The 26717-nt window shown below is 40.5% G+C and overlaps 1 protein-coding gene across 3 annotated transcripts; it reads left to right on the plus strand.

The window, feature by feature from the left end:
• The first annotated feature begins 22513 nt into the window (after positions 1-22513).
• LOC6606607 (calcyphosin-like protein) lies at positions 22514-26342 on the plus strand. 3 transcript variants are annotated; one of them, XM_032722021.1, is made up of 7 exons: positions 22573-22588; positions 23942-23993; positions 25237-25385; positions 25480-25599; positions 25655-25712; positions 25843-26055; positions 26113-26342. In XM_032722021.1, exons 2-7 carry the CDS (start codon positions 23985-23987, stop codon positions 26212-26214), a joined length of 651 nt encoding a protein of 216 aa, XP_032577912.1. In that variant the 5' UTR covers positions 22573-22588; positions 23942-23984; the 3' UTR covers positions 26215-26342. The 3 variants fall into 3 exon arrangements, with proteins under 3 accessions (XP_002031408.1, XP_032577912.1, XP_032577911.1); XM_002031372.2 differs by lacking the exon at positions 23942-23993 and having other exon boundaries at positions 22514-22588; XM_032722020.1 differs by lacking the exons at positions 22573-22588; positions 23942-23993 and adding an exon at positions 24243-24381.
• The last annotated feature ends 375 nt before the right edge of the window (positions 26343-26717 follow it).

Below are 26717 nucleotides of genomic sequence, written 5' to 3' on the forward strand. Positions count from 1 at the left end.
AAAATTTGGTTAATAAAAATGGAAAGCTATGTGTTCTATACTAAATCAAAATAGTTCTTTAGTTTTATATCTTTTGAAATACTCAGTTCTGTTCAGTTTATACTAAAGTATGTTTGGATTAAAATGCCCAATTTGAATTGTATTAATGTTAATTTTTAACTAACTGGTTTAATAATTTAAAATATTATTTTATTGATATTTTCATTTATTTAGCATAGGTTCTGTACAGAACAAGCATGTTGGTAAACCTTAAAAATTTTTATACCCTTTCGAAAAATGTGCGATAGGACAAAGGGCTATGTAAAATTCATAATGCGACGTTGATGGCGAAAACAGCAATTAAAGCACTCACCCACCCCCACTCGATGTGAAAGTATGAAAGGGACAGGAGCCGTGGGAGCGAGAGGGAACGAATGGCAGAGATTGAAGTGCCCTCAACACGCACACACTTACATACTCACAAAAGGCGAAAGCTTATTAACATTTCCACAAATCTGCGTTTGCATGTGTGTGTGAGAGTGCGAAATTAAATGACAACATATTTGACACTGATTCTTGTCACACGACAGTGTGCAGCGTGTCATGAAAATTTATCATCAGGGCCTAAATGCCCCCCCTCTGCGAGCCCCCCTCATGCCTTTTACTTCAGCAGCTTCCGCCGCCCCTGGCAATTCGCGCATGTAATTTTTTTAGGAACAAAAAAAGTACACTTCACTTCATTTCAATAAAATTACAACGAGTGTCGCTTTTGGCCCGCCCACTTTTCCTGTTTCTTTGCCACCTGACAAATGCTGAAAAATTGTCTTACATTCGCGTTCCGCAGCTTTGGGATTACCAGGCGAATTCCTTTATAATTTTTATGTGGCATGTCTTTAATTATAATTATAATTCCAAGGAAACTCACTTCCAGCCTGATTTAATTATGCTCCGAATTAAATAAGATTAATGCTTGCGAGAAATTCAGCAGTGTTTTCATTCGGTTTAATCAGGATTCATTTGACTGCCAGTCAATTTGAAAAATTAATAACTTTACGTAAAAACTTTCATTTTAAAGCCAATTTTCACATACTTAATAGCTGGCTCTAAAAATACACCTTTTTCCATATGGAATATATAATAGTTTAGTGAAAATATGAATATATGTGTTTTCTACACTTCAAACTAAGTTCATGGTTACTGGAAAATAATCTTAAAAAATATTATCAGACTTTTAAGAACGAAATGTTATTTTCTGTACACTTAGAAGCAAACTCTTTAAGTGTATGAAAGCGAGTGTAAGGAGCAATCCGTGTAAAATTTAAGGATAACAATGTATGCCAGTGTGTGCGGAAAGGCGACACCTTAAAACATTTTCGTGTGATTTTGAAAAGATGTCAACAGAATTTATGCAAATGATATGTTAACGCTACTTATATGGAAATTAGTTTAAGGAGTCAGAATGCGCCAAAGGCATCCTCGAAAGTCGGAGTCGCAAAATGCCGGAGACACAGGCGGCGAAAGTGGGATGCCAGGAGGGGTTTTTAGCCAGGGAGGAAAATGGGGGCGTCAAAGTGTCGAGTAGCAAGGACTGCTTCTTGCGATGTGGCACCAACACTTTCTGCACTTTTAGTCAAAGTTTTGATTTCGTGTTACATGTGTCAGAATTTTAATGATGCTGATAAAAGTTGCCCCCTCCGAAATTGCTTATTATGTGCCTCAGTGTGTGTGCAAGTGGGTGCCCAAGAAAGTAAGTTTGCCTCGGTGTGAGTGTGTGTGCCAAGGTGTTGTTATCCTTTGAGATCCTGGGTTGCCCTTATTCCGGGGTGAACTATTTAATTATAAGCCCACTAAGCCGTAACTAAAATTGTAAGCTCCTTTGAGTTTCGGGCCTAAAGAGAAACCAATTTGTGGTAATGGCGTGGTGAAGGGGTTTTGGCCAACTCCCTATAGGTAATCCTATCATCCAACAGATAAGACAATCAGCAAAACAACAGTTTTTTGGCTTTGTTCAGGTTTTCTTCGCTTGGCTTTGCATGTAAATTGCCAACTTCATGACGCAAATAAAACGCGTATTTTAAGAGTTAATAAACAAGGGATAATTATCATGATAATAACACTCGAGCCAAGACGATTTTCAAGCAGTCATCTGCCATAATTTAGCATTTCGTTTCAGCGAGGAGAAGTGTGCACTATGAGGAACACTGAACAAAGTTATTTGCATGGTTTGTAGCTCCTTGAAGTAACGCCTTATAGTTATAGTTATAATTTATAATTTAATTTATCTGCCTTCTTCTTAACTACACCTCATGAAATTATATTCTATATTCCATATACCACTTGACTAAAGCATTTAGTTAATATTCGATAAATTTCTACGTTGATTGGGGCATTTTTCGGTAGTGCGAGGGCGAGAACAAGGATCGGCCGAAGGACCTTTTCAGCTGGTGGCGACATCAGCGGCTCCAGCAGCTCAAACACTCGCCAAAGGGCCAACTGAACAAAGCCACTTGAGGTGCGCTCGAGCACTTTAACGGCTTCATGTCAGCACACACCTGCCCACAGCCACCCCACAAAACTCAGGTGGCTCGCCGGGGTGGTGTGTGTGGGCGTTTAGGGCTGTTTTAACACCTTGCGTCGGGGAAGGGATGGGATGGGAAGGGGGACGAGGAACGGGGAATGGGAATGGAAATGGAAACGAGCCGCCGCTTAGCGTTGCTGTTTAAAATGTTAATGAGCTTTTGGGTTGGTTCAGGTGGATCGAGTGGGTGGGTGGTGGCATACTCTCCTTTGGCCGGATGTGGTGCTGCCAGCTTCCGGTTAGCTGAGTCTTAAGCGCCCGCTACGTGAGTGGTGTGCAAATAGTTTCAATTGCGGCTTTTGCGCCCGTTTGTTTTATTTATTTTTATTAAAACATAAAGAGCTCGGCGAAAAGAATGACATTGACTTTGCCCACCTGGCGGTAAATTGCTCGGCGGGCATTCATTAAAAACAAGATGTTTAAGCAAAGAGCACTCTGCGCGTACTTTCCCGACTTCCACTAGCACTTTTTAGGATCAGTTATTTTTCTCTAACCGAGACAATGGCAATGTCGGTGACAATGGCCGAGCAAAACACAATACACAAAAGGCAATGCTCAATAGTTGAAAACTTGAAGTGTATGCGCGATAAGGAAACAACTCCTACCTCCCCCAAGAATGTTACAACAAACTGTAAAAGCAGGTGGAAAACTAATCAGGACGACAAGCGCAGGACAAAGGCGGTGAGACAATGCTGCGAGTTCTTAAAGAGTTAAAGAGCGGATTACGCATATGCCCAGTGTGCCCGATGACTCCATGCTGGCAAATACCATAAATAAATTTCAATGCTCCGCAAATGATAATAAATGTAAAATAAACGCAAAATTCTACGACCATCAGTAGCTTTTGGTACACTGAAGTTGTGGAAGGCAGATGCATACCGAAATTAAGCACAAAGTTTTGCACAAGAAGTCAAAACAATAACAAGGACAAACATTTTGTGTGTCCAAGCCAGGCGAGGGGTGTTTAAATATTATGGAAATCACGTAATTTGAACATTTTGGATTATTATGTGCATTAACCGGGGAACATTTAACTATACTTCAAGTCTTGTGAAAACATTTTGAGATGTGGTCAAAAAATTATTTTTTAATGTGGCCAGTTTTAAAAATTGAACTGTAATTATTGGTAATAGAAAAAGTTGTCATTGAACAGCAATTTACTATTTCAAATCAAGAACTTAAATACTGCAGCGGAGAAGTCAAACAATCGAGTGGCAAATAGAAAGAGTGCCGGCTGGCAGGAAAACTTTTCGAATCAACCCACTTTGAGGAGCCGGGCTACACGCTTTGTGCTTTTTGCACATGATTTTTACCATTGCCAGTTGTGATAATGTTTATTTTATCGGCCACGACACATTCTGCTGCACTTTTGGCAGCACTTAGCACAGAGACCAGACCGAGGTCAGAACAACAGGGAGCGGAGAGCACAGTTTTTCGTGCAGTTTGTCCATTAAAAGTTAATATCACTTTGCGAAAGTTCCCCACCCGTCTTTCGGTTCAACTTTAACTGGAACCGAGGCCGAGAATGCAACTGTGACTTTCAGTTTCAGTTTCGGTTTGGATTCCGAACTTTGTGCCAGCGACAATCAACGATTTTCATAGTCAGTTGCACATGTAAAACAAACAGACCTTTGCCGAGTCCCCATTCTCATCAAATTTATTGCGTGGTACAGTTACCACCCGCTAAGACCCACACTGCAGCTTGTGAAAATCTCAGGGACATCCATTTTGCCATTTATGACCACTGGCGATGACATTTATTGCGCCTTTCCAGCGCTTTCTTATAATTCTCATAATTGTAATGTTCTAGCTAAAAAGCAAACTGGTACACGGAGAAAAAAAGAGCATTTCGCTTCGTTCTGTTATTTTCCCTTATTATATTTAATAACGCTAACTGTTTCCTAATGGTTTTATTGTCCTCTGTGTGTATGGACAGAAACCTCTCATGCTGGCCAGTGAAATCCGTCCGAAGCTCACCGTTCGCCAAATGAATGATTATAAAGCGCTTTAATGCCTTTTGCGAATGATTGTGCCGTAGGAAATCCGTTATAATCCACAGCAAGTGACAGTAAACGAGTTGGCTTAAGCCGGTGGATGGCGGAGGGGGCGGGTCAATTGCTGAATGGGAAACTATTTCGTTGTCCTAAGCCATGGTCCCGAATATCCTGGTCAAAACAAAAGCTCCACGGAGGCCTTAAAGTCGGTTGGCTCGACCTTTTTGCCAAAACTTAGCGATCCAAAACTCTGCTTTATATTCACTTCATCAGCAGAATTTGAGAGCGTGGACCTTTTTGCAGATTGCCATTGAAAATTTAATTAGAAATCAAGCTTACTTTAAACTGCTTTAAGACGGAATCTTTCGCCGCCTGTTTGTCTGTCACTTTGGGGCACGTTTCTCCATTTGGCTAAGCACGTTTTAGCCACCGGGCCCACTAGGCCATCTCCCTCCGTTTTTCGTTTTGTCGACAGGTCGTCCATGACTTTATTAGTTCACGCATAATGACAAAAATGGGTCGGCACGTAATGCGTGTGCGTTGCTTATTTTGCTTTTGCTGCAAGGATTTCTATGCCCCATGGTCATAAAACGGGTGACACGCTCATAGGAACCCTTAGACAGAAAATAAACACTGGGCGCCAAACCATTTTAAATCGCAAGCTGTGCTGCATAAGTTGCTTAAAAGTAGTAATGTACGGAAAAGTAGAGAATTTAAAAAACAAATATGATAGAAAAAGTATATATGATCCAATTGATTTATTTCATACACAAGATTCTATATAATAATATACTCAGTTTCCCGCTAAGAGTTCATTCCATTCACTTTATCTTTCGACCATCTATAGTCCATCGATTGACACTCCCTTCGGGTAGCGGAAATGCAGTGCCGGGGGTCAGGTCCTGTCACTCTGTAGCTCGGTTCCATTTTTTATGCTTTATAATGTGATGTCATGATTTATTGCACATTAAAGTTGCAGGCACTCCCACAGAGGGTTTTTGCCCGCCCACTCGTCGCTCGCCCCATTTTCCTGCCTTTTCCACCATTCGATGAACACGGACAATGCAATGGATATGATATTGCCACTGCCATCCTGCTTTTGTTGGAAATCAATGTGATGCGATGCGTGGCATACATCAAAGTGCCGATCAGAGGGGTAAGGGGCATGAAAACGGGGGAGGTATGTGGAAAAGTGGGCGGAAAATGTAGAACTCCTCGCTACTCGCACTGAAATGTTGTTTACGTATGCGTGACGCATCATGCGGCCGCTAAGCTGCAAATCTCTTTAAGATGATACTTTGCAACATTTACAAATGTTTTAGTGCCCCCCAATGTGCGTTTGTATTTGTGAGATGTGTCCTCCGTGTGTCTGTGTGTGGCTGAGTTTTGCCGTGTCTGTGTGTGTCTGTGTCTGTGATTAGCATTCCAGGCATATCTTACATTTATGTTGGATGTTTCCGTTGCAGCAAATATACACGCATGTGTGGGGGTCCAGGGAAAGTATAAGGCACTGGGAAAGGGGGTGCCAAAGAGTCAGGGAAGGGTGGAATATATGGGCGTGTGGGGGCGGGGCAGTGAGTGTACAGGAAATCGTGTAATGTTACGGTTACGGCTCGTTATGCCCTTTTGCCAACATTAAGCTGTTACTGCTGCTGGTGTTGGATTCACTTAAAGAAGCTAAGAAATATATGTAAAAACTTTATATAATAATATATTTCTTTGGCAAAATTAAGCTCAACATCTCTGGTTCTTAAGGTATATATTGAATTTACAATATTATTTTAATACTAAAAGAAAAACAATTATTATATTTTTATTTAATATATTTTTGCTTTTCTGACTCACAGCAAACGAGTTTTTCACTCCAGTTTTTCTCTCTGTGCTCCGTCTGCGAGTCTGTTGCTTTTGTAGCTGATGTATTCCTCAGACACAGATACATATGAATACATATAGCCAGTGTCAGTCCATTTATATTTGATTTTGATGGCTATGCTGGTTGATGGCTCAATGCAGTCACACCGCCTCCCTTCCAAGTCATGTAAATAATTTCAAAATGTTTGCACTCCTTGTGTGGCTAACCCATTATGTGCGGTCGAATCCCGATTTGCAGTCATTCTTCGGGTGCGAAGGGATGTGTGCGGAGATGTGGACTGTGGATGCTCGTCACTTGAGTGAATCAAATTTAGTGCAGCAGGATCACAAAGGATAACTGTCTTAGACACTCGGCACATCCCCTTTTGGCTTGGCTTCTGACAATCATTTGTTGGTATCTCGTTCGTTGGCTTTTGCGTCGTATATTACTGCTCCGTCTCCTGCTCCGATTTCTTAGACATTATATATGGTACTTGCCACGCCCCCTTCGCATGCCGCCTCCCACCCCATTTTAGGGGCAATGCGGCTTTTAACTTTTGCGCTTTTCTTGTTGCGTCCAAGAGCTGTGAAAATGAGATAATGTGTATGTGTGTCACATTTTTCGCCATCATCCCCCATGCTTTTTGCACAGCTTGCCATTGTTTTTTGCCAGGGGCTTGAAATATGTTACCTTCACGTTGAGCTCATAAACTAACACCAACACCTTGACACGTGCACTTTTTGTAGCCAAACGCACACATGCACACACATGGCCCAGGAACACACACAGATATGTACATATAGATGTCATTAAAATTGCAGTAAGAGGATGGCTCGACTTGGCTTTGGCTTCAGTTTGGCTTTAGCCTTAGATTTTGGCCACGACTTGGCAAGGACGAATCTCTTCCTGCTGGATATTCTCAGTTCTGGCACACACACGACCTCATCCTTTGGGATTTACTGGCTTTTCCCTAACTCAGTGCAGTGATAGCGTTGGGAAAGCTATGTTAAATAAAATGATAAACTTGTTTTCATATTTATATTTTACTACGCGAACAGATGTTACAATTAAACAGGCAAATCATTAATATATAACAAGAAAGATTTTAAAGCTACCAGCTTTTAAGGTTAATATATATTTTATTAAGCTTTAAGATAACTTTAAATATTTCCGAAATTGTTGCCTAACGCTGTAAGAGTCTGTAAAAACAAACTAAAAATTGTATGTCAATATAACATAAGTACTCCTGGTATTTAACGGGCACTTTTAACAAAAAAATTCATCTGTTTGTTTATATTTAAACCATCTAATTAAATAGTGATGGTTAAAAACTATAACCATATTAGAGAACTTTGGCTTCGTAGTTTATGATATGACTTTGTTTATACCTTTCTGCTGTTCAAACCCACTTTTTATATTTCGCACTTGCACTCGCAGCCATATAGACGTTTATTTCACAGACGTCGCTGGGTGGGATATACGTCCGTTTATTTGTGTGGGTGACTGCCTTTGTTTGTTTGGATTGCCAGGAGAGGAGATGGCTGTGGGTTTCATAAGCGCGCTTGCCGCTCGCCACTTGATTTATTTGTCAGCTAAAAACGTGCTTAATCATATTAGAGTGCATTTGTGAGATTAAGTGTGAAGCCGAGAATGGGAAGTATAAATGTGGAAGCCGGGAGCATTTATACGCTCATATGGAGCAGCTTATACCGCCTTAGATCGCATAATGTGCACGGAATGCTCGTCTACCTCATTATCATTATTTTCGGTACACAGTATAAGTAGGTAATCCTATACTTTACCTATAACCTAGTAACTGTTGGACTTCCAGACTAAATAATCCCATTGGTTGGTTGTGCATCCAAATTCATTATGCTCCATATGTCATGCATTTGCTCCTTGCAACAGTTCAAAGAGAGTCCTTTTACGAGTTGGTCTTGAAGTTGAGCGAGTACCTTTCTAAATTGGAGCCGGAAATGCAGTTGCAGTACGGGTCGGAGTTCAGTTCATCCCACTACTGTCGTCGCTGTGTCTGCGCTTGTCGGTCATCAGCGTCATGGTCTATAACTATGACACACTGGTGTGTGCAAATCCACTGGAAAGTAGTCAACTTTAACTTGTCAGTCTTAATTAAATGAAAATCGCAAGAGGTTAGTCCATTTGTATCGTAACAGTTTTTGCTTAGCAGTACATACAATTTTGAAAAGAATAATCAACCTTAATATTAAATAATTTTGTGAAGAGAATTGACTTTTTCTCGCAGTGCCTCGATGGTGAAGTGCTTGCGGGGTCCAGCGTGAATGGTTCCGCTGAGACTAAGCCTGTCAACGTCCAGAACAGAACCTGGTTTGACCACACCCCACCAGATCATGCCCACACCTTCGAGCCCGGGACAATCCACCCACCGATGTGACAGGAACGTAATGCACAAAGTGGCAGTAGACAAGCTGCTGCAGCGGATGAAAGTGGGTGGTGAGTGGGTGGCGGCTCCTTTGCCTCCTGTTCTTCTTGTACGCTTGTGGCATGTGTGAATTTTTCATTAAAATTCAAGTGACATCAAAAGGGTTGACTGCGGCCACACTCACACACCTACGGACTCGAACACACGCTCTGGTTGTCGGTGTGTGGGTGTCGATAGTGACACAACTGTGACGACATACTTGCCGCTTGTTCGCTGTCAACCACACACACACTTTATCCACAGTTCCCGTTTCCGTTTCCGATTCAAAATTGCAAATTTACAGAACTTTGGCATAAAAGGTTTTCTTCTACGTTCGTTACTTTACCTGTGGAATATATATTAAAACAATTTAAATGATGCCTTTATAAATTTTTTTTAAATTGCTTTAAAAAATGTTCCATTCAAAATATAAATTATATTCTCAATTTTCATTAACATTTTCAAATAATCAATAAAATTTGGCGCTTATTCGACTCCAAAACTGAATGTATAAATCTACAAATTTTAAAGTTGACTAAATTCTGTCTAACTCAGTTGAAATCGAAAACGAGAATTTGGGTCACAATTAAATCCAGACTTGCATAAGTAGTTGAGTGTCATCACTTAGTCGGTTGTCAGCTACGTCACTAAGCCCAGTTGATAGGCAATAATTGTCAGGCGCTTTAAAATTGATATTAATGCAGGAAAGTGGGGCGAAGGCGGGCTTCCCAAAAGAGGAGATGACATATAGCGTTCAGCCCGAGGCTCATTAAACACGGAGATCCCGGATTCGAGATCCCGGATGTCGCTCGGCGCTCATCTATTAATAAGCGTAATTTATGGCCGGCCATTTACCATATAAGACACAAATGGCCGGGTGGGTGGCGAAAATAATTAAATTTAAATATTAAACTGCTCACGTGTATTTGTCAAAAAATACTGTGGAAGCCCGCACGCACGAGGAAGCAATAATTCACCTAAAAACCACTCACCGCAAAACTGCGAGAAGGCGGCAAAAGGGTGTAGTTAAGGACTCTATATCCTTACACCACACAGATATGCCGGCTGGGTGCTTTGTCATGTTTTTCTTTGCCACTCGGAGATGTGCTCACCGACATATTTAGCATTCAAGTTTTTGATGAAGTGCCGGCGAAACAAAAACAAAACTCGCCAAGGAAACTAAAACGTGAATAAATGGGCTGACTTCAAAGGTTGACATCGAAGTGTTTGCAAGCTTTTCTTCCTTGTTTGTGCGATGAAGTTTTGCTTAAGCAAGTGACTTGAGCACTGAAAAAAATTACAAATATTAAGGCTTACTTAACCATAGAGTAGAGAGTAGAGTAGAGTAGAGTCAGCCAGACTGAATAAAACATATAACACATATATATTTAAAGACCACTTGTTTTTGTCTGAGTGTGCTTAACCAAAGAACTCCTCTCCTTAAGCTTATGAATATGCAGAGCAAAGGTCAGAGGGTGTTTCGTGTTTTCCTCTCCACCAATGTATTCCTTATCAATTGGTGCAAAAAAAGGGCTTGCCCTCTACAGGGCCACAATCCAACCAGACACTCAAGGCCAACGGCGGCTGATGAGCAGGGGTAAATTAAAGGAGAAGGTTTTCGGGTGGGAGTAGGAGTGGGAGGGGAAAATAGACTTTTGGTTTTTCGTCTTTGGGCCAAATTGTTTATGCAAATTTTGAATAAATAAACAAGATTGTTAATTTAGTTAAATATTTCATTTTTGTGCCGTTTTCATCAGCACGTTCAAAGGACCTGCCTCCAGGATAGAGCGCTCCATCATCTGGATCTCGTACGTGTGTAGGTGCTGCCATGAATTTTGATGTCGACTCTCATTAGGCGAAGAGGATGTTTTCGGGACTCGAATTGCAAGGATTGCCAGGATCCGTCCGGCTGTCAATGCCTGCTCACTTTTTGCTCCCCGGCCGGCACTCGGATCTGTTGTTGTTTTTCGGCTCCGACTGTTGTCCCCATGTCAGAGGAGCAATAAAATATTGTTGTATTTGCTGTTTGCATACCAGGCCAGGACAGGCCAGGCCCTCACTTTTCGGCCCTTTCGGATACGTTCCGTTCTGTTCCGTTCCGTTATGGGCTGTGTTTGTGTTTCTGCACTTGTACAAACACATGTTAATTGGCCGTAATTGTAAGTTTTGCTAACGCAACAACAGAAATGCACAATGTAAGCAAGTTTTTAAAGCAAAAACAACAAGGCGGTCGGCCAAAAATTATCATAAAACTTTTGCCAATTGTTTGCCGTAGTAATAAAAATTTAAATATGCCTGGTCCAGCGTGAGACTGCCTGGTCCTTCGTCCGAATGAACTACAACTACCCTATCCATTCGCATTCCCTTTTCAGGCTGAGGGTCACAATATTTATGGCGACGCGCGCCACATGACGTTGAACTATGCGTATGACTAACCGAGGAGGTCCTGGCCAGAGTCCTGCTCAAAGTGCCTGGTGCCCACTGCCACCAGACCATCCATATCCACCTCCTTCAGCCGTCATTTTAATAAACTTCATATGTCGCATGTCGCCATTTTTTCTTCTTTTTTTGCACGTTGCTCACTCGGGTGTTCCCTTCTTTGGTGGGACACAAAGCGGTATTCGCACTTCAATAGAGCTTTTGTAGCTATATTGAATATAGGATATATTAAATAGTACTTCCTTAGATTGTGATTTTGTTATAAGAGGAAGCTTTAGTCTCCAGATTCACAAGCCTAGGAATATGAATAAATAAATGTTAAATAATTCGAATAACATAGAAACCCACCTTCGCTTTTCCTGTAAAGAGTATACAAATATCAGAAGGACAGTCCTGCATTCCTCTCGCTTTTTCTTGTTCTTGCTACATTCAGTCTTGCGGCTTTATTAGTCTGTGATTTATGTAGTCAAAGATAGCGAAGAGCCGGTCCGGGATCCCGGATCCGGGGTACTGCTGGTCCAGGCTGGTGCTCCTTGGGAACCATGTGGATGTCGTGGCTGGGAAATTTATACATGCGCCGCAAGAAGCCGGGCGTGGACAAATGAATGACATGGCACCGCTAGGCTGCTGGCTCGATGCCGCTTTTTAGGCAATTAAACTCGAACTAATCGCCGTGCCGGCATCTTGCCGATGGGCAATCTGCTATGCAGCTTTATGGCTGCCATTCGAAGGGAAACGGAAACCGAATTATGAACTGGCCCTCGATATTGACTGCACACAGTATGCCATACTGTACAGGATATCGCAGAGAGTAGGGTATGATATTTCGATCCTTTTGGCATTGGAGTCACGTATTTGACGCAACGTTTGCGCCTTTAATTCGTTGCGCTAAGTCGCGAAACGGACACGTCCATGTAATTATTTACGGGTAGCGGCGAAATGTGTATGAAATATTGTATAATAACACATCACTGGCATTGCATATGTGTTATTTATGGCCATTACGATGGCAACATATTTATATATTTTTTTTCATACACATCTTTATGGCCTGCCAGGGCAGATGTATGAATATGTTATTAGTGACAGCGGTGGGGAGTAAAAATTCATGGGAGTGGTGTTGCACATACTTTATCTGAATATGTAGTACCGCCGCCTATAATTCATATCTAATGCTATTTATTGATTCAATTTCACTTAAACCGTTCGAATTTTAATCGAAAATTTTATATATATACCAAAGCAAAGAATGCCTTTGATTCGCATTTCTCCCATCAGAAGTTAATGGCTTCAAAGTAAATGGCAAGAGAATAAATCAAATTCACTTAGACATTAAAACGATTTCATGAATTTACCTTAGTTTATGAGCTTGCCAGACAAACACGTCGTTCAATTGTTGTAAATTTTTGGCATTTCATTGAAATTGAAATGCAACCAGAGTTATGACTCGCCGGCGGTTAACCAATATTTACTCTCAATTAATAGACTCGGCCACAAAACTCATATGGATAGCTCTGCGGTTGGTTGGCAGCTACCGATCAAAATATTGCCCATGGAAATGCATACAAATGCCTTGTTGCCGCAGTAAAAATCATTGCCGACTGCAGTCTGCAGAAAACCATCAGCCAGAGTTGTGAAAACAGGGAGTTGGGAAAAGCGGGGAGCTGGAAAAGCGGGGTGCGGTGACTAGTGTAAGCAAGGCAAGCCGAGGGAAAATATTTTCAATTTCCATTACAAAAGTATGAGCAGATGAGGCAAAGTGGGAGTTGGGGGCTAGGGAATTGCTGTGTTCTTCCCCAGTATTATGAAAATTAAATTTTTCATTTCAGTGCATCGGTTGCCTGCTGCCAATGAATGGATTTGAAAAGACTGCAACCCAGACGGATGGGTTGCATTGACTACACTAGTTTACAGATAATTCTCCCTCAAAACAGGACATTTCCTTTTTATTTTTCGATTCGGAAAACCAGTTTTCAGTTGTCTGCCATTTTTAAGAATTTAAGTTGCAGCTATTTATCTTTAGTAATACTATGAATTTATTATTTATGTTTTGTGGGCCAGTGCCAGCGATGTGAATGCTTAGTTCAGAATCAGGACTCCCAATCGGTAGATATTCAATAACCATATCCATGACCAGGAGATGAAAGCGTTAGATCGCCGAGAAGATTATGTTGTATCTGTTGGTCTGCCTGAATGTATCTTGTGGTCTGGTAATGAAAATGCAATTAAACATTTGAATAAGTTCACAGTGCGCCCAAGTTAAATTTCCATTCGGTGTATTGAATTCTTTTTTGGATAAACTTGCTTGCAATGTTTTCTGGAATTTTCTGCAAAGAAGTTATGGATTTTAAATCCCTACTCAGCAAAGGCCGAAAATTATGTTTTAAACCGAAAATAAAAAGTACAAACATAATAAAGCTTAAAATTTATATTTGAGTCTAGAAACCATAAGGGCATAGGAACACCTTTTGAAAACCGATAGCCGGTTTCCATTTCACAATGGTTGCACTTCTCATGTTTGCTTCGGGGTCAGCTCCACTCGTGGAGGTGGAGTGGATTGAGCTGCCTCTGGAATCGAATTATACCCATAATGAGGCGCACTCCGGTGTAACCATTGAGCTTTTGCTAATTGCTCGAAGGCTTTTCGTGTCGCTTTCCATTCGACTTACGCATACAAATGACTGCGTGAGTGGCACTTTAAGAAATTGGATTTTCATCGGGTGTAGTTATGGCCACGCCCCTTTGACCTCGCCGCCCTCTTGCAGGCGTCGGAACTTTTACGGCCCACCGCCATAAGCTGCGCACTCTATCCGCTCGCAATGTTTACTAATGAAACTGTTTGTGATTTGCATTTTAATTTATGCAGAAATACAAAAATATATTTAATATGTGCCGGAACTGGAGCCCGATGCTCCAATTGAAATTCAAAGGAAGCCAACAATTTTTAATGTTCGCCGCTTTGGTATTTTACGACTACGACGATGGCGGCGATGTCTGCTAAACTGAATTGATAATTAACAAGGCAAATGCGCGTGTAATTAGCATTCAGAGGGGCAATGTTCTACAAGGACATTTGCCACAGAAGGCAACTTAATAGGGGATTGGTATAAATTTAAAGGACACCCTCCTGCGGTAGCGAAGAATTAGTTGTTCCAAATTTATTTTGTATAATTAGAGCTTTAAAAAGTCTGAATTGATAATTTGTAAATTATGCATAGCTACCAAATTCCGCTCACTCGACGAGCAATCGCTGAATTAAAGACCTCTCGGGCTTCTAATAAAACAAAATCAAATAATCATAAGCTGTCAGCTTGGCATACCCGGCTGTCTCAGGGATCTTTTCTTACTTTTTTTTCGAGGACGCCTCAGTAAAAATGGGAAATCCCCCGAAATCTGTAACCGCCTCTGACATTCGCAAACCCTGGCAAGCAGGCAAGCAGCCAGCGACGGCTAACAATGCTTATGTATTTATTTGCATTTATGCCCCGTCTAGGGGCTGCAATGCCACCCGAAGCACCCGAAGCCCCCAAATCCCCTGAACCGCTCAAAAGCTCTTCCAATTGCGAGTGCGGGGAGTAGAGGCCATTGTCTAATCCGTAATCCCCAACGAGTCGGGCTGTCAGTCAGCTACAAAGTCACTCACTGGATGCGCCTGAGCGTAAACTTAATATGCTCCAATGCACCGCATTTGCCAACAGAGGGCTAAAATAGAGTTTTGCAATCCTGCAACTCGCTCTGCAGCTGCAGTAAAAGCGTGGCTTATTGCCATTTCTATTGTTATTGTTAATAATTTGCCGCCTTTGTTTGCTGAAATTACCATGCTGTCAAGCTGGGCGAAGGTTGGTGAAGGAGTTTCTCTCCATGTTTCCAATTTGCCGCTGACTTGGTTTGAAGTTAATTAAGTTGCCGGGAACCTTTGTAATTTCCCCCGATTCTAACAACAATTGGCACAGCCTTGAAAATTCTGCAGATGATCCATTGTTGGTCGATCGACTGCACTTCGATTTATCAGCCTCAATCAAATTACCTTTGACTGCACTCAAGAAGCATTTAATTCGATTTTCCGTTCATTTTTTTTGAAAATGTTTGTCTATGCAAATTCGATTCGCACCTAGCGTTCAAATAGTCATTCTATTTGCATTAATTAAGCTTTTTTAGCTGCCAGATTCCTGTTTTAATGATTGTTATAACGGATTAATTGGTTCAACTTTGCTATTTCAACTATTTAATTGAAATTATATTTTTGGGCAACTTCGATACTTAGCTGCACTTAGAAAAAATATTTGTATATTGTGCAATGCAACGTAGGATTATCTTTATGATCTTTAAACGGCTTTGAGGAGTGGCAGTCAAATAATTAATTAGATTTTTGACCTTAAGAACTCTGCACAGGAATTTTCAGTGTGCATCAATTATGCTACAGAGCATTTGCCAACTTGTCCAGCTGGAAATGCAGGAGCAACTGAAGTTGCATCTGAAACTTTTTGGCCATCCAACTAATTGTCAAGTGGAGAGTCAATTCCATCGGCCTGCCACATAAGTCACCGAGAAACCCACTAAAAAAATGGAAAGGCACCACACGAAATGCTGCCCAGAAGAGAAAATGCAGTTGGAAGCCGTGTGGTTGCATTTGTTGACTGATTTGCAAAATGCCTGAAAACGCACCAGAGTGAGCAAGATCGATGCCAGTGGGTGGTCGGTGGCTGGGGGTCTGTGGGTGGATTTGTATAGTTTTGGGTACATTAGGGTGGCAGTGGAGCGCTGGTGGTTTGGTGGCTACGCAGCTGCACGCAGCCGACAATGGAAATTGGCAAGGGACATCCACTGACTGAGTGAGCGAGCGAGGCATTTGGCAATAGCAATAGCATTTGGCCAAAGTGCCCGAGTCGGTGTCCTATATATATATGTATATACAAATTACAGATAACAAAATAATGGGAACATCGTACTTAACCTTCTATGAATGATTGTCATTATAAAAAAATGCAAATAAAGGAGCCATTAATCTATCATTCATTCAGATACATATAATAGCTTTATTAAGTGAATACTATATGTGTTTTTATTATTGGTGTTAATTATTACAAAAAATGTAAACAAATAAGATTAATATTTTATATTTGACGTCCTTTCAAGGATCCAGAAAATAGAACACCCACTTTCTACCAATAATAAGTTAATTTTTATGAATTTTTCTCTCCGTGTACCCCACATACCCTATATCCTGTCTCCTGGGCCTGCTGCAGTGCGTTTTCCCTTTGACAATATGCTCAACATGATGCTCCAAAAACTGTAAACTATGCGCCAACACACACTCACACGTACACGCTCGTATTATGCACGTGGGAATTGTTGCTCAGTGTGTGTGTGAGTCTGCGAGAGAGTTGCAAAAATAACGTTGACAACTTTTTTGTCGGTGGCGTGGGGCTCGGGGGAGTGGGAGTCAAGGGGGGGATAGGTGGTCAGGGGGTGGTACTGTAGCACTGAGGGTGCGATGAATGCGGCTGTGGTTATTTATGGCAATTAAAGGACTAATGATGTCCCAGCGCAGCTAGCCGGTACATGATGCTGCCAAAGCTGTTCCTGTCCCCACTTTCGGATCACCCCCTTCTGCGAAAATGTCCTGCCGCAAGTTACAACGACCGAAAAGTTTTAGTGGCCATCATTGAGCAGCACTGTGCATGCCCTTTCTATTTTGGATCTGTAAAGAATTAATAGAACATTTTGTAGTTACAGAATATCTATTAAAAAAATGTTTTATATATATATTTTATGTTATAAAATATAAGTTTATATTCATAAGTAATTTAACTAACTTTGGCGGAAGCAAACAAAAATATTATGTTATTATTTGCTTAATTAGTTTATATTTCCTTATATTTTATAAGATTATTAGATTACAATTTACTTTTATTACTTATTTAATGTATTTATGCAATTTGTCGTAACGAGTGTGTAATGCATTAATTTTTCTCAAAATTAAGTTTAACAAATTTCCGTTTTAATTTGAGTGCTTTAATTTCTGCGCACTTTTATTGTTTTTATACTTTTGTTTTGTTATACTTTTCGTCGGTTTTACTAGATAAATTTGGCAACAATTTGCGGGGCCGAAGCGAAAGTTGCTTAAAATTCAATTAATTTGTGTGTGTTGTGCAATGAAAAATGTGATGTTCAGCAACTTTTTGTGCGTGCCAGACGCGACGTCATTTTGTGGACGCTCCAGAAGTTGGCTCCTGGTCCCTGTCACATCGGCATCGGAGGTCTAATGAAGGAGGAGCACTGCCAGCGACTCGAACTGCTTTTTGGGCTAATTTGGCCAGCGGCCGGAGCTCCAGTAGCTGCATTTGCAGATAACCAAGGCAACCGAAGAAAAGTTGTCCGAATGGAGAAAGGCAAACGAAAACCGAGCGGAGACAAGAGAAATTTCATTTGTGTGGCCTGTAATTAGATTCCAATTTCGACAGGAAAGTCTCGTAAGCTCACAGCCTTTCTTCAATGAAAAGAGCATGCTGCAGTAGCGGGTAATTCATAACCGAAACATATCTTTCCCTAAAATTAAGTTAAGTTTCGACGTAGCTTCCGAAAAGAAATATTACAATTTCAAAAATAATTCCTCTGAGCCAAGGGACTGACACACTTGGCCATAGTTGTGGCCAAAGCTGATTAAATTATCAATCCGCTCGAAGCAGGCCGAGTGGCAAATCATCCTGCCGGTCATCACAACAATAACGATAACTCTGATGAGTACTGATAGACCACACAGAGGGAAAATATTCCCACAAATAAACTATATACTATTACAAAATATATTTTCAGTTAAATTTCAACATGATCTTTATGTCAATATAGTAAGATAAGATGGACGACGACAGGCTATGTAGCTGGATACAGCTAGCCGTGCTGTCTTTATATACACCCCAGGTATTAATCAATTAGTTAAATAATTTATTAGTAATATTAAATATTTAAATCTGTATAGACATTGGCATGCGGCAGACCTGCTCCCACTTTATTGCCAGTGAAGGATTGCACAGAAAGGGGTATATTGCTGGGTGCATCTCATGACTGCACGCTCGGATGCTCATTTTAAATTGACTTCAAACGCTGCTGCGTGACGGGCAGCATGGACACGGAGTCCGCAGGATGCCGGGCAGGATGCCAGGCCACCAGGAGAGGACCGGAGGACTGCAGGCACGCACGCATTCTGATGGCATGACGAACGTGGCGAACGTGGCCCAAAACCTGGCCAAGAGATCTGGCCAGCAATACGGTTAACGACGGACGCTTGGGCCTTTAATTGTGCCACATCATTTATGAGCGTGGGGCCCAGACAGATGAAGTGGATTTGGATGGAGTTGGATGGAGTGAATTGAATTGAATGCACCCTTGTATGGTCAAACGACTTGTTGTGCTTATCTGAGGCGGTACACTTTAACAACTTATATACCGCTCATACTTTTAGTCAACAAATAGCTTCCAAAATTGTATACCAAAAAGTCATCTCATCTCAGGCAGAACTATTGGTCTAACAACTATGTTTCAAACAAGTCCTAGCTAGTTCAAGTGTTTAAATTGTATCCTCATATATACAAACTAATTGATTTCAATCAAGTATTGCAAGTATTGGAAACTATAGGAGACGATGCTGGAGCAGCAAAAAAAAGGAAATAAAATGAAATTAAATCTGGGAGCAAGGACCTGCCGGCAGGCAACTAAAGGAACAACATAGTGTGAGAAGTGAAGGATGCGGCAGGATGTGAAAAAGTGGGTGGTGGCCTTGGGGGTGATGAGTGGAGGCAGAAGGGGATGGGTACTTTGTAAAAGTGTGCAAGAAATGGCAAACTTTTTGATGCTTCAAAAAACTCATTAAAAAGGATTTGACACGTGAAGTGCGAAAACTTTCTATTTTTATATTATTTCCCTTTTACATTTTTATGGCAACGTGTGAGGAATTCGCCAACCCCATTGCCATGCCCCATCCCCCATTCCCCTTTTCATTTTCACACGAGTGTGTGTTTGATGTGTGTTGATTGCCGGTGCCCATCAAACTGTGGGTGTGTGAGTGTGAGTGTCGTCTTCGTCGTCGTCGCTCGTTAGAATTTGCGGATTGAATTTCAATGGCGATTGATGACGGCTGCATGTGTGTGTGCACTGCGAATAAATAGTATTATTAATTTAATAAATTAAAATTAACTAAAAAATTATGAGTTTACTTATCAAGCGTTTATTAAATAAGTATGGGAAGCAAAGAGTAGAAGTGCTATTGTAATTCACAATAATTCCTTTAATTTTTGATTGCTACAACTTGTACACCTATTTGTTTTTCTCAGTGCATGTGATTGTGCGGTTGCTTGTGTGCAGGTATTAGCCGGCACAGCTTGTTGAGGGCACACAAACAACTTTGGCAGGAACTCAGACACCGAAACGCGACTCCGATCCGAGTTTCCTGGCTCATTTTATGATAATGTTCAAACCTGGCGTTAATGAGCTCTTAAGCTTAAATAAGAAACGTGATTTAGTTACTAAGTAAACTAGGAAATAAACGCCAGCAAACTGTGCGAAAGAGACAGAGAGGAAAGAGCGTGCGAGAGAAAGTCTTCGCTTAATTTGAAAAGTTTGACAACGCAACCACACACAGCATCCTATCACACCAAAAAAAGGCCACCAATATATCCTACATAGCACACTAGGTGTAATAAGCACAACTATCAAATCATTCACTGCTCTTGGCATTCGCATGCCAACTTTTTGCATACAATATCCTGCCAATTAATGGCCAAACTCGACAGCCAAATGAAAAAAGTTTACCCGATTCGTGTGCATCGAGTGTCCGTCATCAGGTTTGATCATTCTTGGCAGTTTTAATAATTTCCAGTCATTCAAAACCAACTAATCAAAACTCACATGGTGTCGGGAATAGACCCTAAGCAGATTGGGTCCAGACGAGTTGACAGTTTGGCATGGCCAAAGTTCAAATCACAACATGTCTCATATCTGTCGTCCGAATTTTAAATGCCCTGAAAATGTAAGAAAATACTAGAAGGCACATACCTTTGCTTTCAATATGTGCTTTTTAATGCATTTCTTTAAGATCCTCGTTAAATTAAAGCAATGATTTAATATTATTCGTTGTAAATTTACTAAACCAACCTTATAGGCCAACACGAACCATATAACCATTCCTTAAAACCCCATTAACAGAGAGCAGAAACAACCCTTTTCATGAATAACTCAATTCAACGCAGATCGGCTTATAAAATTTATGTAAATCTGTTGGAAATTGAAATATGCAGATGCTCATTTCGAAAATTAGGACAAAGGCCAAACCCGTTCGACCAACGAAATGTATTAAATAAATTCTTTGGTGCCTCGGCACTGTCAAGCTCGCTGGCGACCCAACTTAAATTAAGTAATAAGTTTTATACGCCTTGACCTCAAGGGTTCACAGTATGAAGTTCATACCACACACACACGCACTACCGTTTGCGCAAGGATACAAAGCTGAATATGTATTGACACACTCCTGGCAGACTTTTGCCTTTTGTGGTCCAAAGGTCGGGAGCGTGTGAAAAGCAGACAAGCAGATTTTCTTATTAAAATTATACAGATCTTACGGTCTGAAGTGGGGAAGGCATTTAGGGTTAATTTCGGCACCAGTCCCAAACCGACACAAGACACAAAAGTTAATGTGATTAATGTTTACTTAATGAAATGAAGTTATCAAGTTGATTTTATCAATTTACACACAGGCGTCGCCACAGACAAAGACCCAAAATTCTCGAGGGCCTGTCAAAACTGGCTCCGGTGTGATGAAGGTGATCCACTATCCTTAGGATTAGGTGAGAGTCGTTCTCGCCTTTGATGAAAAAGTGAAGGGGGAAGAAGCTTACTAAATGCACTACGAATAAGCGAAAATAGGAAACAAGGTGAAGTTCTTTTCATAAAAATTTATAAATTGGGTTTATTTTTAAGCTTTCCAATCAATCCATTTAAATGCAATGTAAATATTTACCAAAAAAAGATTATTTTTAAAGTATTTTATTTTATTCCAGTGTTAGTTTTTGGTGGAGTTCAACTTTGCTGGGCTGAAAGAGATAGTAGTAAAATGTGGTTGACAACCGGCTGGTGTAGTGTTGGCCAGGCAAATATTTGCAACAGTCTGTGGAAGATCTTGGCTTTCGGATGGGTGAAGTTGGATGTGGCAATCAGTGGAAGTGGCAAAGGGAATTCCGTGGCAACAAGTTCAATTAAATCCCAGTCTCTGTCGAATTTGCGTCTTTCGTTAATCAATGCGTTTAACGTTTTCAATCAAGCAACTGGCAAAAAGGCAAAGGCAGGCGAATGATTGAAGGGGACGCCGCGTGGAGGGGGCAAGTCAGTCAGTCAGAGAGACAGCTCAAATTCAGTTAAGCATTTCACTTATTTGCATATAAATTGATTAAAAAGAAAATACACGCCAGACACTCGCACACAGTCGCAGAGTTTTGAGTGTGTCAACATGGCAAAATGGCAAAAAGGACGAAAGGGTCCTGGTCTTCTTTTCGCCGCTTTCGCTCTGTCGCCGTCTCTTTCGCATGTTTGGCCATCTCCCTCTCTCAACTGGGGCTTTTCCTCTTTGGCAATTTCTGACACTTCAAATGCGTATGATTGTTTTCCTTTTGATCAGCGAATTGTGAAGTGATTCACTGATTGAGTTCAGGCTCAGATGATGCGTTGACAACATCAACGCACACACTCTCCCGTTGAAGCCTCGCCCTCTTTCCAACGCCCCTTACACACACCCACACACTCAGACGGACAGTCAGTCAACTGGGGAAATGTGTGGAAAAGGTGGAAAACCTTCAGGTCATATCCACTGGCCACTCGCTTGCCTTGTTTCTTGCTGAAGAGCTTTCTCAAAAGCGGGGACAGGGGAAAAGTTGTGACTCTTAATAAAAGCTTAACGAAAATAGATTTCTGATAAGAAAACTCCTTTTTGTATTAATGAATAACTTAAAAATTATCCATATTTTAAAGGATACAATATAATGTATTGACACAATTTCACCATTTTAGAACACGTGTTATTATTTCTTGTGGTTTCTTTGACTGAAACGGGACAAGTGCAAAGACACGATGTGAGTCACCTTGTCCCATTCATTGCCACAGTGTGTTGTGGTACAACCCAAGCTGTTGCCTAGTTCCACTTTCTTTTGCGGCATTTATTATTTTAGTTACTAAGTTTCGCCGGCTGAATTTAGTTGAGTTCCAATTCGTAGGCCAGCATGTTCTTGGGGGAGATTCGCACGAAAGGCTGGAGCCTCAAGGTTAATATAAATAAATCAATTATCAAACAAAAACTTTGACTCTACTCTGCTAAACTACTAAGTAGCTATTTAAAGGGTTTGTTTGAGTGCACATTACGCATACGCAGTGTTGGCCGCCGGCAGTGATTCATGACTGATTATTGGGGCCGCGCTAGACAAACACGCTGGTCGAAGTGAAAATATTGTGCTGTCATGTTTGCCTGGCTTATTTCCCGTAATGGTCGTATGACATGGTAGTGCCTCTAGGGGCGTATGCATATTATAAGACCCGTGGAACACGTGCACCGACTAAACCGTGTCCAATAGCAACTTAGTTCAAGGCGATTCCTCAAATTAAGTGTTGTGTGCCGCCAATTGGAAAATGGGTCGTACCACAGCAATTGCAACATAAATAAATGTTTCCTTATAAATCCTTTCCTTATAAATAATGTGAAGCTATGCAAATAACAAGATCATGAACAACCACAACATTTGTCTATTGCAGCAAAAGTCATAATCGATTTATCAAGCTTGGTTCTTTAATATTTTTGTGTATAGGTTTTTAGGTTTTAAATATTTACAGCATGCCTTACAAAAAATATGAATAAAGAAATTTGAGTAAATTAATAAAAAAAGTGAATATTTTAAATTCTGCGAAATAAAGGCCAAGTGCAGGATGAACTTAAAGGTGCAATATAATTTTTTTCCCTGATCTTTTTGAATCAGAGCTTGTTTAACTTTGACCTTTCTGTTTTGGTTGCGCTGCAACTCCAATTAAAGCAAACCAAATAAATGGCAAACTGTTGGGCACTTTGAATTGCATACTTTCAGGTGCTTTCGTTTTTTTATCTAGATCAATTTTACAGGCCACAATCACTGACTTTGAATGTTTGTTTTCTGTCGGCTCGTGTTGGCCGAAAATAAACATTTGGCCAGTGAAGTCACGAAATTGGTGTGTAGGAACCCGCCACTTTTTAATTGAAATAAAATGTTTAGAAGGCAGGATATATTCCACTATCAGAGTTGTCCATTTCTAGCTAACCAAGTTGTAGGCACTCGAAGTTCTTTTAGGCATTGAAAATATATTAGTTTTTATAACACAAATGTATTGGTATCTAATATATTTCGCTTGTTTGCGGAGAACATATTTATATATAAATATGGTTTGCTCAGGAAAAGTTTATTCCGAAATGTTTGAATAAAATCGAATCTATATAGGTTAATATATTTGAATAATTTCGAAGGGCCTCGTAGCTAGTACTCATTAAATTTAATTAGGTTTAGTATTGTATACTATATTTAATAAATAAATAAAATTCATTTTAAATTTATTAAATTCTTTTCCAAATATATTAATCTTATGTTATTTTGCAGTAAAGCTGCCATCACTGGCAAATGCGACCGAGTTATTAGGCAGATGACTCAGGTGAGCTGGCAATCCAGTGGGTTTTCTGTCTGGGGCGAACTGTCTGCTCTACATGAGCGTAAATGCTTTTTAGTAACTAGTTTTCCCCCGCCACAAAAGCCGGCAAAGCTCATATTTCATTTCCCACTCGTTCCACGGTGCTCACCATATGAGTGCCTCTCGTTCTGGCTGTCACCATCGTATCTGGCCATCTCGCTCTTCTCGAGCGACTGGCTGTTTATTCATTGCCACCGCATTATTTTTCGCTTTCAGTTTACATTTCAAAGTCGCCAAAGTAACAAGTATCTTGCAGTTATCCATTCAGTTGGGCGCCTATAAAAAAACAAGCCCCCATCAAATTTTGTATAAAACTAGTGAAAAGGTCTATTCACGAATAAAAAACATGGAGGTACGTTGTGCTTGGCTTGTTTATTCCCGCATTTGTTTTCTATTTGTGGGGCCAAACTTTTGGTCGGCGACCTTCACCTTGGGTTCCAATTTGGAAAATTGCGAAAGGGCTTTCTCCGAAATTAAAAATCCACCCCACTTTCGTTACACCTCTCCAGCTGATTATTTACTCCCGTTGCCTAGTGACGAATTTCACTTAATTGAAGGCAAGTCGCTTTAAAAGTGTGACGAATCATTTGGAGAGCGTCTTGAGAAAAATCAGCTGAGCCAAAGCGAATGATGATTCACTGCGGTTCAAGGGATCTTTTGTTTTTATATTGTTTGTGTTTGCGCAGTAGCTTTAATTACTTGATCCATAAATGGATATTTTTGTTAGTCACTTTTTAAACGTTTTCGCGTTAATTACATTACGAGGAATAGCCATAAGAGGTGTAGGAAAATAATCAGATACTCTGGTTTTAATTCACTGAAATTTATTTGGTTTGGCTGAGATCAAACTGAACACTAAAATGATTTGGATAGTAAGGCAGGTAAAAGAATTAAAAGATAGGGTAGCAATGTATATACTCAAATAAATATAAAACAGGAAAGCTTTCTGTCTTATATTTTCCATTAAGTATTGCCAATTCTTACTCATATATTGGTACTGTGTACCTCCTATTACTGATGGTTAATTTTCCATAATTATACGCCCACATCAAAGTTAAAGAGAAGCATGCCAAGTTTACTGAAATCGAAACCAATCGATAAACATTTTGTAAAGAATTGTGAAAACTTTCTGACAACTATTTCATTTTAAATTAAACTTCTACGTACGTATACATAAATTCTAAATATGCCTAAATCACGCCTAAAGAACCCGAACGGCGACCTCTACACCCTGGAGGCCAACCTGGCGAGTCAAGCGCTCCGGGAACTGACAGATGGCGAGGACAAGGATCCCATTACCAAGCTGCGATTGCTGTGCCTCAGCCGCGGAGCAACAGGCATACTGGGACTGGGCAGGTATGATTCGCTTATTGCCTTTTAACGACATTTCAATCGGACCTGCGCTGAATTATGCAATAGTAACAGTTTAACTTTTGATTATTCATGGCAGGGCCTTCCGGGCGATGGACGACGATGGTAGCAAGGCTTTGAATGAGGAGGAGTTCATCACTGGCATTAGGGACACCGGATTGGATGTATCGGGGGAGGAGATCAAGCAGATGTTCGCCACGTGAGTGACGGCAGTTCTATTAACAATAGAAGAATTATTAAATTTCCCTTTTTAGGTTTGATGAGGATGGCAGTGGATCGATTAACATGACCGAGTTCCTGCTTAAACTAAGGGTAAGATGCAAAATATATCTTAATTTGTACATGTATACCATTCATAAACTAATTACTTAAGCCATGTACAACTCCAGGTTTTGTCTATCATTTAATTAATTATTGAAATATATTCTGTTTCCATATTTAGCCCCCCATGCCGCAGAGTCGTTTGAATATTATTGATCAGGCGTTCGACAAAATGGATCGCGATGAAGATGGAGTAATTACCATTCAAGACCTTAAGAATGTGTATTCAGTAAAGGAAAATTCCATGTACCAGTCTGGAGAAAAGTCCGAGGATGAAATTCTCACCGAATTTTTGCACAACTTTGAGGGAGGTCGAGGAAACCTGGATGGAAAGGTGAGCATTTATGATATTTTCTGCCCACAAACAACTTTAAAATATCATGTACCACAGATAACCCGCGAGGAGTTTGTCAACTATTATGCCACCATTAGTGCCTCAATTGACAACGATATGTACTTTGATCTGATGATGCGACGTGCCTACGCCATGTAACTAATGCGCAAAACACACTGAAACTCTAATCTCAATCACTTCACTTGCCTAGAATTTAGTCCTGCTCATGTCCTATTTATACACCATATACAGAAAATAAATAAAACGTCTGGTCGCAATTAAATAAATCTCAATGTAAACTCCATATGGGCAAAGTTCCAATTGCAAAGAAATGAAGTATATCTGCTCATAATTCGAATTTGAAATACTTGACGGAGTTTCGGGCTTCAATGGATTTAAGGTTTCGAGAAATTAACATTCGTTAGCTGTGAGCATGCGAAGTGTTTGTCAAATATGCAGAATAACAAGTAACAAGTTTTCTCTAAACATTTGTTCGTAGTTTACATGGATTTAAAGCCCGGCTGGGTGGATACACCGAGAAGTACAAGTTAAACATGTTATTATCATAGGAATATATAAGATAAGATAAGAATGACACAAAAATAGAGCAAGAGCCATGCATTCAGAAATATCTGTCATAATTCAAACCACCTTTAATCGCT

This window comes from Drosophila sechellia, chromosome 3R, assembly GCF_004382195.2.
Source record: "Drosophila sechellia strain sech25 chromosome 3R, ASM438219v1, whole genome shotgun sequence".
In the NCBI taxonomy this organism is placed as follows: domain Eukaryota; kingdom Metazoa; phylum Arthropoda; class Insecta; order Diptera; family Drosophilidae; genus Drosophila; species Drosophila sechellia.

Bases quoted from the DNA above. Each gene is read 5' to 3' on its own strand.
- LOC6606607 (XM_002031372.2), top strand. From the start codon at position 22,547: ATGTTCTTGGGGGAGATTCGCACGAAAGGCTGGAGCCTCAAG. The intron at 22,589-25,236 runs GTTAATATAAAT...TCACGCCTAAAG, and splicing joins CGAAAGGCTGGAGCCTCAAG to AACCCGAACGGCGACCTCTA. The intron at 25,713-25,842 runs GTAAGATGCAAA...TTCCATATTTAG, and splicing joins AGTTCCTGCTTAAACTAAGG to CCCCCCATGCCGCAGAGTCG.